The sequence below is a fragment of the Podarcis muralis genome, chromosome 17 (assembly GCF_964188315.1).
Source record: "Podarcis muralis chromosome 17, rPodMur119.hap1.1, whole genome shotgun sequence".
Classification (NCBI taxonomy): Eukaryota; Metazoa; Chordata; class Lepidosauria; order Squamata; family Lacertidae; genus Podarcis; species Podarcis muralis.
The window spans coordinates 40,095,047-40,108,876 of record NC_135671.1 but is presented as its reverse complement, the minus strand read 5'-3'; the positions used below and the strand labels follow the sequence as shown (position 1 = coordinate 40,108,876).

At 46.7% G+C, this 13,830-nt stretch overlaps 1 protein-coding gene across 5 annotated transcripts in view; it reads right to left on the bottom strand.

Moving 5' to 3' along the window:
- The window catches only part of SHFL (shiftless antiviral inhibitor of ribosomal frameshifting), a 31,845-nt gene extending 22,114 nt beyond the window's left edge, over nt 1-9,731 (bottom strand). For 2 of the 5 annotated variants that reach the window (XM_077920997.1, XM_077920998.1), the window contains exon 1: nt 9,659-9,692. In XM_077920997.1, coding sequence (XP_077777123.1) covers nt 9,659-9,677 — 19 coding nt within the window. In that variant the 5' untranslated portion in view covers nt 9,678-9,692. Of the gene's footprint in view, nt 1-6,938; nt 7,088-9,658 lie in introns of those variants that run through there. The other 3 variants (XM_077920996.1, XM_077920995.1, XM_028712346.2) reach the window with 3 other exon arrangements.
- Nucleotides 9,732-13,830: the final 4,099 nt, after the last annotated feature.

Here is a 13,830-nt window from a genome sequence, read left to right as displayed (position 1 = left end):
ATTTCTCTATGAATCAACCAATTTCTTGATGAAATATACCTTTCACCAGTGTTATAAGAACACTAAGGTATCAAATATAAAATAAATGTTCATAAATGCACAAGGTAAACACATATGTCTGAAACAGTACAGGAGAGCAATCATGAAGCTTATCTTGAATTTTAATTACCCCAAATATTTCCATTGAGGGAGGAAATATATTGGAGAAACCTTTCCCAGTAGTTCTTTTCCCTTACAAATCCTGTCAAGGGCATATCTGTGTATGAATAGGGTGGGCCTGTGACCTGGATTCAAGAACTAAAGTATTTACCATCTCAGAAGAATGGTCAGGCTGCTGCCCAGGTAATAAAATCAAGGAAACATTATCAGATATCCCAGCAAACAGGAGAGAAGCTAAGCACTCAGATTTCTGTGATGTATGTATGATGCTTTTAGGGTGATCTTTGTTGGGCAATGTCTAAAGTCTTTAAAGGTTCCTGCGCACTTGTTCTTGGTCTCTCACCTCCTTGAAAGGGGGGTGGGGACTCTGTCGCAACAGAAAAATAAAGATCTGCCTTGCTTTCACTGGATTCTGCCTCCATCCATTCTTCCCTGACCGATCATGGACTTAGGGGACTCAGAGCAAAAGGGCAGCAAAAGCCAAGCCCCGATTTTTCTACATCACTAGTCAGACCTGTGCTAAAATAGTACAGAGAGCAATCCCCCAGCCATGTCTGACCCCTAGGCAGCCTTGAGACTCTAGTCACAAGGCAGGAAATCCTGAGCCTCTCCTCTGTGAAATGTGTAACGAGTATTGATAACTATCCAAGCAGACTTGTCAAAAGAGCAGATATCTATGCATAATCTGTGAAAATGGATTCTGGAGTCAAGATATTCACTGTTTCAAAGGAATGGCCCAGACTGGCCAGGAAAAGGCAATCAGTAAACTTTCTCTGATATCTTGACAGACAGGAGACAAGCCATACATTCAAATTTCTGTTGTAGACCGCCTCTTTCTGTGATGCCTGTATAATGCTTTTTGGTAGTCTTTGGGCAATTTCTGAAGCCTTTAAAAGCTGTTACACATGTTTGTTCTGGGTCCTCACCTCCAAGCAATCGGGGTGGGGTGACTCTGAAAAATCTTCCTTGCTTTCAATTGGTTCCTCTCTCCATACTATCTTCTCGACTGATAATGAACTTAAGGGATACTTGGTCCTTTAAAGGGAAAGCTGGACTGTAAAAGCCAAACCCCATTTTTCTATAACAGCCTTGCTTCCAAATAATGGATTCTCCATGGCTGCCATTTAGCAATGTGTGTGAAAGAAGCCAGTGAGCCGACCTTTTCTGCTTGTAGGTATTTGAACAGCTGAACAGTCTGTGGCAGGAATTTGGGGGGGGGGCTCCAGCAGATGTCATGCACATGCAGCCCACTGCCAAAATCAGCATAATCACTTTTGTGACTTTTGTGATTTGTCCCAACAAAACACTTCATCACAGTTTCTTCCTATCTATTCGAAGGGCCTCTGCTGCACAATACCAAATGTAACAATTCACTGACAAATGTATCTATGTACTGGCTCCCTGGGAAAACTTCAGAAATTCATATAGACATGTGAGCTCAGCTATTCAGCAGCCCCTCTGCCCACTGGCAGAGGAAGAGGAGTGCGGGGAGAGCGTACCGCCCCCAGCAGCGCGATCGCCAGGGTGCCATTGCGGCTGCCCCCCCCGCCTGCGCTGGGCATCCCCCCCCCCCCCCGCGCAGGTGGCACACCCCGCCCTCGGAGCATGCCATTGCGGCTGCCCCCCCCGCCTGCGCTGGGCATCCCGCCCCCCGCGCAGGTGGCACACCCCGCCCTCGGAGCATGAAGCTCCACCACTGCCTCTGCCTGAGTGATAATTCCTGGCATCCTGATACCTGAGTGCCAGACAGGTAGCCATTCCAGAAATAACAAACCCAGATGAAGATAAAAGGGTGTGGTTAACTTGGTTGGGAAACAGGGAAATGTAAATATCTCTTTTGCTTCACTTGATGGGTGTGTGGTGGAGGGCAAGGGGAGGAATTGGGCAGGGTCCAGGATGCTCAGATTACTGCCACCAGACCTCCCCTTTCATGATGTAACCATGATGTATTAGTGATGTAGTTTGGGGGGGGGGATGTAACATGGGGATTAGCAGCTAATAAAAGTTTGGGTTCTCTTTTGTTTGGGGCTTCCATCTTGTTTCACCTGGTGGCAGGTGGGAGTCCTGTGGCAACAGTCTTCAATAAAGGCTGCTGTTTGCTCTGGTATTCCTGGCTGGTGTCCTTGTTTTTTGTCCAAGGGAGCCCTCAGATTTCTCTGTTAACAACTCCATACAGCTAATAAACATGGTCAAACAGTAGTTTTGCATTCCAAACATTCATAATTTCTTGTTGCTAACACATGAGCTTTCAAAGTTATATGATCAGCACCCCTCCGTCAGCTGCACAGCAAGAAAAAGCTAAAGTGACTGAAAAGTTTTTATTGGTGACTGTTTTCCCAGCACTATTGCTTAAAAACTGGTTGGTAATGCTGGTAGTTGTTATAAGAATTCTAAGGTCCCAAATATAAAATAAACATTCATAAATGTACAAGGCAAACACATACATAAGTATATAAGCCACGTGTCTGAAATAGTACAGGAGAGCAGTCCTGAAGTCATTTTGACTCTCCCAAACCATTTTGACTCTCCCAAATTGACCTCAAATATTTCTCTGCAAGGAGGAAGAAATGAGAAAGCCTCTCCATTGTCTTTTGCTTACCTGTCTTAAGGGTGTATTTGTGTATGAATAGGGTGAGCCTGTGACCTGGATACAGGAATTAAAAAGCATTTACCATCACAAAAGAATGGCCAGGCTGCCCAGGTAAAGCAATCAGTGACCATTGTCAGGTATCCTGGCAGACAGGATTTCTGCTGTAGACCGCCTCCTGTGATGTATTTCTGCAGGAGACTGCTTCCTTCTGTGATGTATGTATGATGTTTTTTGGGGTGGTCTTGAGCTACAGAGTGGGCAATTTCGAAAGTCTATATAAGGACTTACACACCATCGTTCTGGATTCCTCCTCCCTCCTGTGTGGGGTGAGCGGGGGAGCCTGTTCCAACAGTTTAATAAAGATCAAGCTTACTAACTGCTTTGCTTCTCAATATACTCTGGTTGGCCTTTGTTATTTTCTCCTACCAATAAGGCACCCACTTAAGGACTCTATATGGGCTCTTGGGTACCCCATAAGGGAAAAAGAGCCATTTTTTCTTATAACATAGTGAAAGCAGAGGTTTTGCCATTTCTCTCCTGTCCCTGAAATCATGTGCTTGTGTTACAAATACATTGCAATTTTAAATTTTTGAGGGCAGGCCTACTTGTTATGAGGCAAAGATGTGATTCCTAACCTTATAATATTAACGGAGGAGCACTCACAGAGCAGAATCAGCAAGGAGGGGGGTGGCTAATCCTCTCCTGCTCACAGCTTCTCTCCCACCACCCTAGATATTGTTCCCTTAGCAGGATCTCCTTATTCAAAGACAAAAATAATCACTATTTGGAAGGGGGTAGGCAGGTGCCTGGGAAGAGGGGAGAAATGATAGATGTGGGAAGGGGTTGAATGCCTTCTCTCTTATTTTACCACCAATTGCCTAATCTGTGTTTGGGAAACACGCAGTCCTGCCCTCAATACAACAATAATCTGAGCGGGGGGGGGGGGAATGCATTACTTCCTCCAGGCTGCTTGGAGGGCTGTAGCACCCGTGCTGAAGGCAGAGGGTCTCTAGGTCCATCTTCGGCATCACCAGGGCCTGAGACCCTGGAGAGCTGCTGCCAGTCAGTGATTGACTCACGGTCTGACTCAGGGTGTACTCGCACTGCCTTAGACAGCAGTGAAGTTGCTGGGGTTATGTTTTATGCATTTCAGAGCTCTTTCTTCCTCGTGCTGTTCACATCAGCACAACGTCCTTTCATTTCCACATGTGTACAGACCAGGGGACACTGACAGAGCAAGGATGTCTTTATGCAAAGGTGTTCACACATTGGCTTAGACTAAGGTTATTAGACGTCCCCATTTGCCAGGGACAGTCCCCGGATTTACAAATCAGTCCCCTGACAAAACGCATCTATTTAGTAGGAAGTTGAAAAGTGTTCCCAGATTCATTGAAAAAAATCTGGTAACCTTAGCTTAGACCAGGGGTCAGCAACGTTTTTTGAGGCCAGGCCAGTCCACTCACTGGCAGACCTCTCAGTGGGCCGGAGCATGCGCACCCATGCATGCGCTCAAGCTATTTCCGGCACACCTCCAAGACAGAGGAGAACCCATGCGCACACTATTTCCAGCACTCTACCGACCGGGAAGTCAGTCCCCACGGCAAGAAAAAAAATGGCGCCGCGGGGGGGGGGAGCACAGAACCCCCATGCCGATCCACGGAATGGCAATGGGCCAGTTGCAGGAAGCTCATGGGCCGGAAGCGGCCCATGGGCCTTAGGTTGCCAACCTCTGGCTTAGACAGCTTAAGGTTGGAAGGTGGTGTTAGGCTGTATGCCTCAGTCCCTTTCAATTCTTGGATCCAGCAAGTGTAACCCCATCAAGAGCAGGCCACCTCCCAGCCATCTAGTCTAGGGAACCACCCACTAAGAGTGCCACAGTCTGATCTGGATTGAGCTTCAGTTTGTTGGCTCTCATCCAGTTCATTACCAAGGCAAGTTACTAGTCCAGCACTTCCACTGCCTCACCTGCAGATGTAAAGGAGAAGCAGGGGTGAGTGTCATCCGCATGCTGCTGACAACATACTCCAAACCTCTGGATAACCCCACCCAGCAGTTTCATGTAGATGTTAAACAACATGGGGGATAGGACTGAGCCCTGCAGAACCCCACATTGAAGTTTCCGCAGAGCTGGAAAGCATTCCCCAAGCAACACCCTCTGGGAATGACCATCCAAGTAGGACTGGAACCACTGCAAAGCAGTGCCACCTACCCCTAGTTCAGACAGCCGCTCTAGAAGGATACCATAGTCGATGGTATTGAAAGCCGCTGAGAGGTTGAGAACAATTAACAGGGACATGTTTCCCTTGTCTCTCTCTCGACAGAGGTCATCATATAGGGTGACCAAAGCAGTTTCTCTGTGAAAACTGGGCCTAAACCCAGACTGAAATGGATCTAGAAAATCAGTTTCCTCCAAGAACACCTGGATTAATGAAGTTTAACTATGGTTAGGCATGCTGTCTGAACTGGCACATAAAGTTTGTGACTCAGCTTTCACACCAGAAATCATCTTTTGAAATGAGTTTTAATTATGGTTTATGCATTATTGACAATCAATTATTATGCATTAGTGACAATCAATAATGACAAGCAGAGGCAGCTGCTGCACCATGGAGATGGGTGTAAACTTTTCAACTGAGTACTGACAAGATGGAGAAGGGAAGTAGTTGTAATTTGTGATTTAGACCTGTATTTCTTAAAGTTTTGTACTGTTCTAGATTCTGATTAAGACAACACTTTTAATAAAGTGAGCTCTGTCCCATGAACACTTACATCACAATATATTTGCTAGTCTTTAAGGTGCCACAACAACCTTTGCTATTTTTGTGGTGACAGTAACACAGCTATTCCCCCAACCTCCAAGGAATTACATATACTGGTAATTATAACCTGGAGCACAAGCAAATTTCTGCTTTGGAGGCCTCAAATACTAAACTTTGGATATGTAGCACCTTGCTCTTCTTTTACTTGATGTCATGGACTGGCTGGACACAGAGGAATTGTGGGAGGCATCAGCTGAGAGCCTGGGGAGTAGTGGTGGGAAAATAACGAGTGGTCTGAGGGAGAAGACTGGGAGGAGGAGGAGGTATCCAAAACTGAAGGGGCAACAGGGTTTAGTGAGCAGGGAGAGTCTGTGGCACAAAGAAGGCCAGAAGCAGAAGTGGAAGCAAGAGAGGAAACTATTATGTGTGATTTTGTTTGTTGAGCCTTCAATTCCGCCATCTCACAAGATTTGCATCTTAACTGCTACTTTTAACCATGTTTAGAAACATGAACGTTGGCATTTCTGCTGTTCCAAAAGCATTTCAAAATATTGAACATTATTGTTTGCCAGATTTCCATGGTTTGACAACTGATGTCTTTTCATCTTGTTTGGGGCAACATTGGAATCTGAAAGCTTCCTGCCACAGATCAAACACATAGGCTGAGAGATATTTTCATCTCCAGCCCATGTAAAACTGGGGCTCAGATAGCTAGCCACATATTGTCCACAAACTACCTTTTTGGAGGTTTGCTCGGTGTCAAATTAAGCAAGTCTTCTGTAGCACGCTATTTGAATGGTGATTCCAGATCACAACTAGGATTTTCCTCAGTATTACTTGATGTTTTCTCTCTCTCTCTCTCTCTCTCTCTCATTTTTGAAACATATATATTCTAGATATATGGGGCAGAATGCAATTATTATTAATGGGGAGAATCTCAGTGATAAAATTGAATATTCTCCCAAAAAGGTTTTTATTCCAAACAATTCCAATACTTAATGACACATGATAAAAGTGACCTATGTTGGAAATGTAAGGAAGCAACTGGCACATTTTATCATTCATGGTGGTAGCACAAAAATGGGGAAGAGATGCAGTCCCGTCACGAGAAGACTGGCACCTTAAAATACGTATAGAACTTGCCAGCATGACAGTTTAAGAAAGAGGATCGTTCTGGGCTGCTTCTCCGCGGGTCCCCCGCCCGCGCCAGAGAGTGGGACAGCCAGCTCCGTCGTCCTCTGCCCGCAAGGCAGAATTGCGCCTCTGGACACGGCCAGAGGATGGCTGCTTCTTCCTGCCTGCCCTTTGCTCTGCCCTCCCCCGAGCTCCCCTTCCCACCCCCTCGGAGCCGGCGGCTCCTCTGCCCCAGCTCGGGGGTGTTTCTTCTCCCTCCCTCCGTCGGGGGGCCGCGCAGGGCGACGCCTGCCTACCTCCACCTCGTCCTGCCTTGCCCGGTGCATCGCGCGGCGAGAGGCTCTGCCCGCCCGGGATGGTCCGAGGGGGCGACGAGGAGGGCGAAGCGCGCAACGCCCAGCCCAGCCCAGCCCAGCGCGCCGCCGCCGCCGCCGCTTTCACTTTCGCTCTGCGCGGCGCCGAGAGCCCGCCCCGCAGCAGGGCCGGAGCGGCCCGCTTCCCCGTCGCCCGGAGAGGGAAGGAGAGGCACTTGGAGGCCGCGGAGGCGGAGGAGGGCGGGCTGCAAGTCCTCTCCTCGGCGCCCCGACATTCAACAGGGGCAGCTTCCCTTCTGCTACCTCTTGAATTGCGGCTTTCTAGTCGGCGTGTTTGTGCTTCGCGCCACTAGCGAAGTCGCCTCTCTTCCTGCGCCGAAACTTGCCAGCAATTAGGCTGTTTCCTTTCTTCTGCTTCGCACCCTCAGCTCCCCCCCCCCCCCAATACGATGATCAATTCCTGTATTGTTTCTTGAATACACTTGAATACATTGATTACATTTGTTAACCCACTCTTAGTCCCAGGAGCTTCGGACATCACACCTTGTTCTGACTCCTCTCCAGACCCCATTTATCCCCCGAACAACCCTATGAGGTAGGCTAGGCCGAGAGATAGCTGTCACTGAGTTTCATGAAGGCTTCATCAGAATTTGAACTTGGGTCTCTCTGGTCCTAACACAACATGCTGTTCACAATAGCATCCTGGGTCTTTATTTTGTTTTTAATTCACCCTACGCAAAACAAAATATTAATTGCCCTTCAGTCAAAATTCCAAGTTTTATCACACACAGAGGAAAAGGAGGAGGTTGAGTCATCCTTCTATTTAATTATTTTTCATTGCCTATTAGAATCATGCATATCTACTCAAAAGTAAGTCACATTGGTTTCAGTGGACCTTACTCCCATGAAAATGTGTCTAGGACTGCAGTGAGCATTTAAAAACTAATTTAGTATGGTGTTTTATCTCCCACTTTGCCTTTTAACTGGCTTACAGTGGTACCTCGGGTTACATATGCTTCAGGTTACTTACGCTTCAGGTTACATACTCCACTAACCCAGAAATAGTACCTCAGGTTAAGAACTTTGCTTCAGGGCGAGAACAGAAATTGTGCGGCAGCAGCAGGAGGCCCCATTAGCTAAAGTTAAGAACAGTTAAGGTTAAGAACGGACCTCTGGAACGAATTAAGCACTTAACCCGAGGTACCACTGTATTTTGTTATAGTGTACATGATGCATTGTATATTGTTAGCTGCCTTGGAGAGGTAGAATTTTACTAAAACTTTGAAAATCATTTTTATTACCATATTTTTCGCACCATAGGACGCACTTTTTCCCTCCTAAAAAGCAAGGGAAAATGTGTGTGCGTCCTATGGAGCAAATGCAGGCTTTCGCTGAAGCCTGGAGAGTGAGAGGGGTCAGTGCGCACCGACCCCTTTCGCTCTCCAGGCTTCAGGAAGCTATCCGCTAGCCATGGGAGACCCAGCTCTCCCACGGCTAGCGGAGCGCTGCATTAATCTCGAAGCTTGGGGCGTGCGGAGCTCAGCGCGCCCCAAGCTTCTGGGTGCCGGCAAGGTCTCCGCTAGACGGCTAGGCTGCGGATAGCAGCCTGCTTCCCGGAGCATCGGGCGCCCTGAAAGCAGAGCGCCTGGCGCTTCGGGAACACATCCGCAGCGTGGGGAGCCTTGCAGGAGTTCCCCGCAGGGCTCCCCACGCTGCGGATAGCAGCCTGCCGCCCGGCGGGTGCGGCGCCCTGAAGCAGAGCGCCCCTCACGCCGGGCATACATCCACAGCGTGGGGAGCCCTGCAGGAGTTCCCCGCAAGGCTCCCCAAGCTGCGGATAGCAGCCTGCTGCCTGGCGGGTGGGGCCCACTGAAGCAGAGCGCCCCGCGCGCCAGGCAGACATCAGCCAGCCCCACAAGCTCGGGGGACAGCAGGGAGGCGCAGCGCCACTATCCCGCTGTTCCTCGACCTGGTTCAGTTTCCCTGACCTGCTTTTGGGGGGGAAATAAAGGGAAACATTTTTTCCTTTATTTCCCCCCCAAAAAACTAGGTGCGTCCTATGGTCCGGTGCATCCAATCGTGCGAAAAATACGGTAGTTTTCAATTACAACAATCCAGTAATAGCCTCATTACAATGCCAAATTATAATACAATTAACAATACTAATCATTGAGATGCCAAATTATACAATTAGGTGGCCCCCCACATACTAGAATTAATGGTTTGATGATGTTTCTGCATTCCAAACTCTTATAAATTTCAATTACGCTCCAGTCCAAATACCAATCCTTTGTATGGCAGCTGCAGTTTTAATGACTTCCATTCATAATGACACGTTGAATGATTTCTGCACCTACAGATGAAGCATTCAAACTCTCCTTTCTGTGTGTGGCAATTATTCCATCCATAGTGTTTCTTCCTGTTTCTACCTTGATTCTCAGACTTAATCCATTCCAGAAGTCCATTCCAAAACCAAAGTGTTCCAAAACCAAGGCGCACTTTCCCATAGAAAGTAATGCAAAATGGATTAATCCGTTCCAGACTTTTAAAAACAACCCCTAAAACAGCAATTTAACATGAATTTTACTATCTAACGAGACCATTGATCCATAAAATGAAAGCAATAATCAATGTAATATACTATAAATTAAATAAGACAGTATTGTAGATGATAAAACTTAAAATTAGGGTTTTTTTCTTACCTACATTGGTGATATTCATTGTTTGGATGTGGGGCTTTTATCCATTTCCGCAGTCAATCAATCAATCAATCAGTAGCTGAACTGGGTTCTACGCAAAACACAAATTAACGGAAAAAGCCTCAAAAACAAAAACGCAAAATAAATAGCAAAAACAAAAGTGCCAAATTTAATCTGTTCCGGAAGTCCGTTTGACTTCTGAAATGTTTGAATACCAAGGCGCAGCTTCTGATTGGTGCAGGCGCCCTGGAAACAATAGCTAACAGCCACACCGGATGCTCGACTTCCGAAAAACGTTCGAAAACCAGAACAATTCCGGGTTCAGCATTTGGGAACCAAGGCGTTTGACTACCAAGGCATTTGAAAACCAAGGTACCACTGTATTATGTCTATCTTTTGTCAGTTGTTGCTGTTCTCCAGCACAAGACAAGACAAACCTCCCTGCTCAATGTAGGCTTTGCAGTGCAGGATGCAACTACAGCATCCCTGACAGCTGGCCATCCTGATGCCTTTGCTTAAATACCTCCAGTAAAGTAGAGCCCACCACCTACCAAGGTAGTCTGTTCCATGGTTTAACAACTCTTACCTTTAGGAACTTTATCTTCCTTCCTTCCTTCCTTCCTTCCTTCCTTCCTTCCTTCCTTCCTATCCCTCTCTCTCTATCCACTGGCATGTTCCAGCATGCAGTTCAAATGTCACTGTTCTGTAGATAATAAAGATGAAAATCAAAACCTGATAATGTCCGTATTTTGACACCCTCAATTATGTTCAGTTTCTGTTAATTGGTTCTCGTGGGAAACTTGCAGATTCTGGCTTCTCACAATTAACTCAAGGTGGTGTCAATTTACTCTTGGCAGAAAGCCCAGGTCTGCTTGACCTAGAAACTACTCACTCTGATTGGTTAACGACCAGCACTCTGCTCTGTTATCAAGGGATTGCTAGCTCAGTTTGAGGTGAGGTGTTGTTAGGAGTAGAAGTGCTGTGTATGGTTTTGAGAGAGAGAAAGAGAGGATTTATTTTGCTTTTACTTATATGCAGAAACTCTGCTGGTTTTATTTTTTTCTCCTTTTAATAAATCCTGTAAATAGTTATTCTGAGTCTAGCTGACTTGTCATTACTGCCGCAACTAGCTTCTTCGCTGTGCAGGAAAACTCTGCTACGTTTGGGCTAAAGCCAATAGGGCTATGCCTGACACTTCAAAGTTCCATGAGGTTATGGGCATTGTGCTGCCAGCCTGAGTTGCGGTGGTGTCAGCATCAACGGCGTTGGTTCCAGTAGTTCCAGAAGTTGTTGTTCTCTGGCTGGTTCCTGACCGTGGTGAGCTGGTGACGCAGCGGACACAAGGACAACAGCTGCAGCGTGTGAGTGCTGGGTGCTGTGGTTCCTGTTTTCTCTCTCGGTGGTCGTGAGTAGCTGGTTCCGGGTTCCAGGGACATCGCTCTCAAGATGGCCTCACAACCAGTTCAGATGGCTTTTGAGCGTCTGAATGACTCCAATTACTTGCTGTGGTCGGAACGCATGCAGGCAGTGCTGCAGAGGGATCGTCTCTGGCAAGTGGTGAGTAAGTTTCCTGCGAAGCCTGATGATGAAGACCTCGATAAAGACCAAAGAGCAAGGGCCACAATTGTCTTGGGGCTGGAAGATTCCCAGTTGCCGTATGTGAGGGGAATCAAGACAGCTAGAGGTGTGTGGCAAGCACTTAAAGAACTCCATGTGCGTGAGACAGCGGTTTCCAAGCTGTTCATTCGCAAGGCATTGTACAAGGCAATGTTACAGCCTGGGGTTACAATGCAGGAACACCTACACAGTTTACAGTTAAAGTTTGCAGCGCTACAGGAAAGAGACTGTGCGTTAGACCAGCAGGAGAAGGTGGCTATTATTTTGAGTTCTCTCCCGGAAAGCTGGGATAATTTAGTTTTGTCTCTAGAAGGCATACAGGAGCGTGATTTATCAGTCAGTTACGTTACTGGGCGTTTGATTGAAGAATGGCAGAAGAGGCAAGAAAGGTCGTTGGCTGCAGAGGCTTCTACAGGTGGGCGGTTTGGGAGGAGTTCTCATGCCGAGCCAGAGGTGAAGCAAAAGCAGCGTACCGGTGAGGAGTCAGCGTTTGCTGTTAGGCGTTGTTTCCGATGTGGGTCTTCAGCGCATCTAAAACAACAATGTCCGGAGTTGGTCAAGTCTCAGTTGCCGGTGCAGGAGCAGAGACGAGATCAGCAGCAGCAGCGGAAAAAGAAATTCTTCAAACGAAAACAGTCGGCTCAGCTGGTGACCGGCGAGGTCAAGATTGCTGATGAGAAACAAGCGATCTGGGTGGTCGATTCGGGAGCATCTCGCCACATCGTAAATTCAGATGAATTGTTTGTTTCCAAGAACTCAGCACAGCGCAGCCAGGTGGCTCTAGCAGACGGAAGTACTTCCGAAGTGATTTCGGGGGGTGCAGTTTTTGTTCCTTGTCTTCGTGAATGTCTGCAAAATGTACTTTGTGTGCCGTCATTAAGGAGCAATCTGATGTCTGTAGATTGTTTGCTAAAAGCTGGGTTTAAAGTGTATTTTGAAGGAGACAGTTGCATGATTAAGAAGGCTGGTGAGATTTTAGGCACTGCTAAGTCAGAGGGAGGCTTGTTTTGGCTTAAAGCAGGATCTCAAGTTGCAGCAGTAGTCAGTAAATCTCAGCCTGCAGTGAATAACAAAGCTATACATGACAACTGTGTGCACTTATTGCATAGGAAAATGGGGCATGCTTGCTGGAAAAGTGTACTAAAAATGTCTGAATTGGCTGATGGGGGTGATTTAAAGAGTTGTAACAAGTACCTTGATTGTAATGTGTGTAAAAAGGTTAAAACCCACAGAGTCTCTTACCCCAGAAGCGACAGAGTTAGTGAGGCACCGCTACAGCTGGTTCACATGGACGTAATTGGTCCATTTGCTGTAAGCAGGGGTGGATCGCGTTTTTCACTAACAATTGTGGATGACGCCACGCGTTACTCCTGGGTTTTTCCCATGAAGAATAAGGGTGACGTGTTCACTAAGTTTAAAGGCTGGGTGGCATCTGTGGAAAGATTTCTGTCCATTAAACTCAAAAGGATTCAGACGGACAGAGGTGGCGAATTTATGTCAAATGCTTTTAAAGATTGGTTACAAAAGCGTGGCATTGGACATAGAAAAACGAATGCTTTTTCCCCAGAGGAGAATGGCGTTGCAGAGCGAAAAAACAGATCTTTACAAGATATGATGTTTGCCATGCTTGATGATGCTGATTTGCCCATGTCTTATTGGGGGGAGAGCATGCTCACCGCGTGTTATCTCCAAAATAGGCTCTTTCATCAAACAATAGGTACAACCCCGTACTTTAAATTGTTTCAGAAAAAACCCAAAATTGACCATTTGCATGTGTTTGGATCAAAAGCCTGGGTATTAATTCCGAAACAAATGAGGAAGAAGGGAGATCCTAAGACCAAACAGTTAGTGTTTGTGGGTTACCAGGAGCTGGGAAAAGGTTTCCGTTTTGCTGAAGGGACAAATGGCATTGTGATCTCCAGGAATGCCAGTTTTTGTGAACATAGTGGCTGGGAGAGACTACATGCCAATACTGAGGTTTGGTTTGAACCTTCCCAGGAGCTTCATGACTCTGAAGGTAAACACAGGGAGTCAGAGTCTGAGGGGGAGGAAAGTTCAGATAAGAGCTCTCAAGAAAGTGGAGTTAGCCAAAGACCAGTTGCTAAGCAACAAAAGAGAGGTCGTAGTTCTGAGGAGGAAAGTGGGTCAGAAGAAAAATTTTCTCCCAGAAGATCTAAAAGACAAAACAAAGGAGTGCCTCCGGTGCGTTTTTCTCCAGATACTGCAAATGTGTTTAGTGTAAGTGCAGAACCCAAGAGTTTTCAGGAGGTGTTAAAGTTACCAAAAGAGGAGGCAGAGCTCTGGAAACAGGCAATGGAGGAAGAGATGTCCTCTCTGAATGAGCACAAGGTCTTTACACCAGTAGCAGCGCCTGAGGGGGCAAAGATTGTAGGCTGCAGGTGGGTAAACAAACTAAAAGGTTTGCCAAGCAATTGTCCAGTAAGTTTAAAGTGAAAGACTTAGGCCCGGTTAGGACATATCTAGGGTTGGAAGTGTGCTGGGCCCAAGATGGCAGCTGCTTAATTAGTCAGCAGAACAAAGTTAAACAACTACTGACT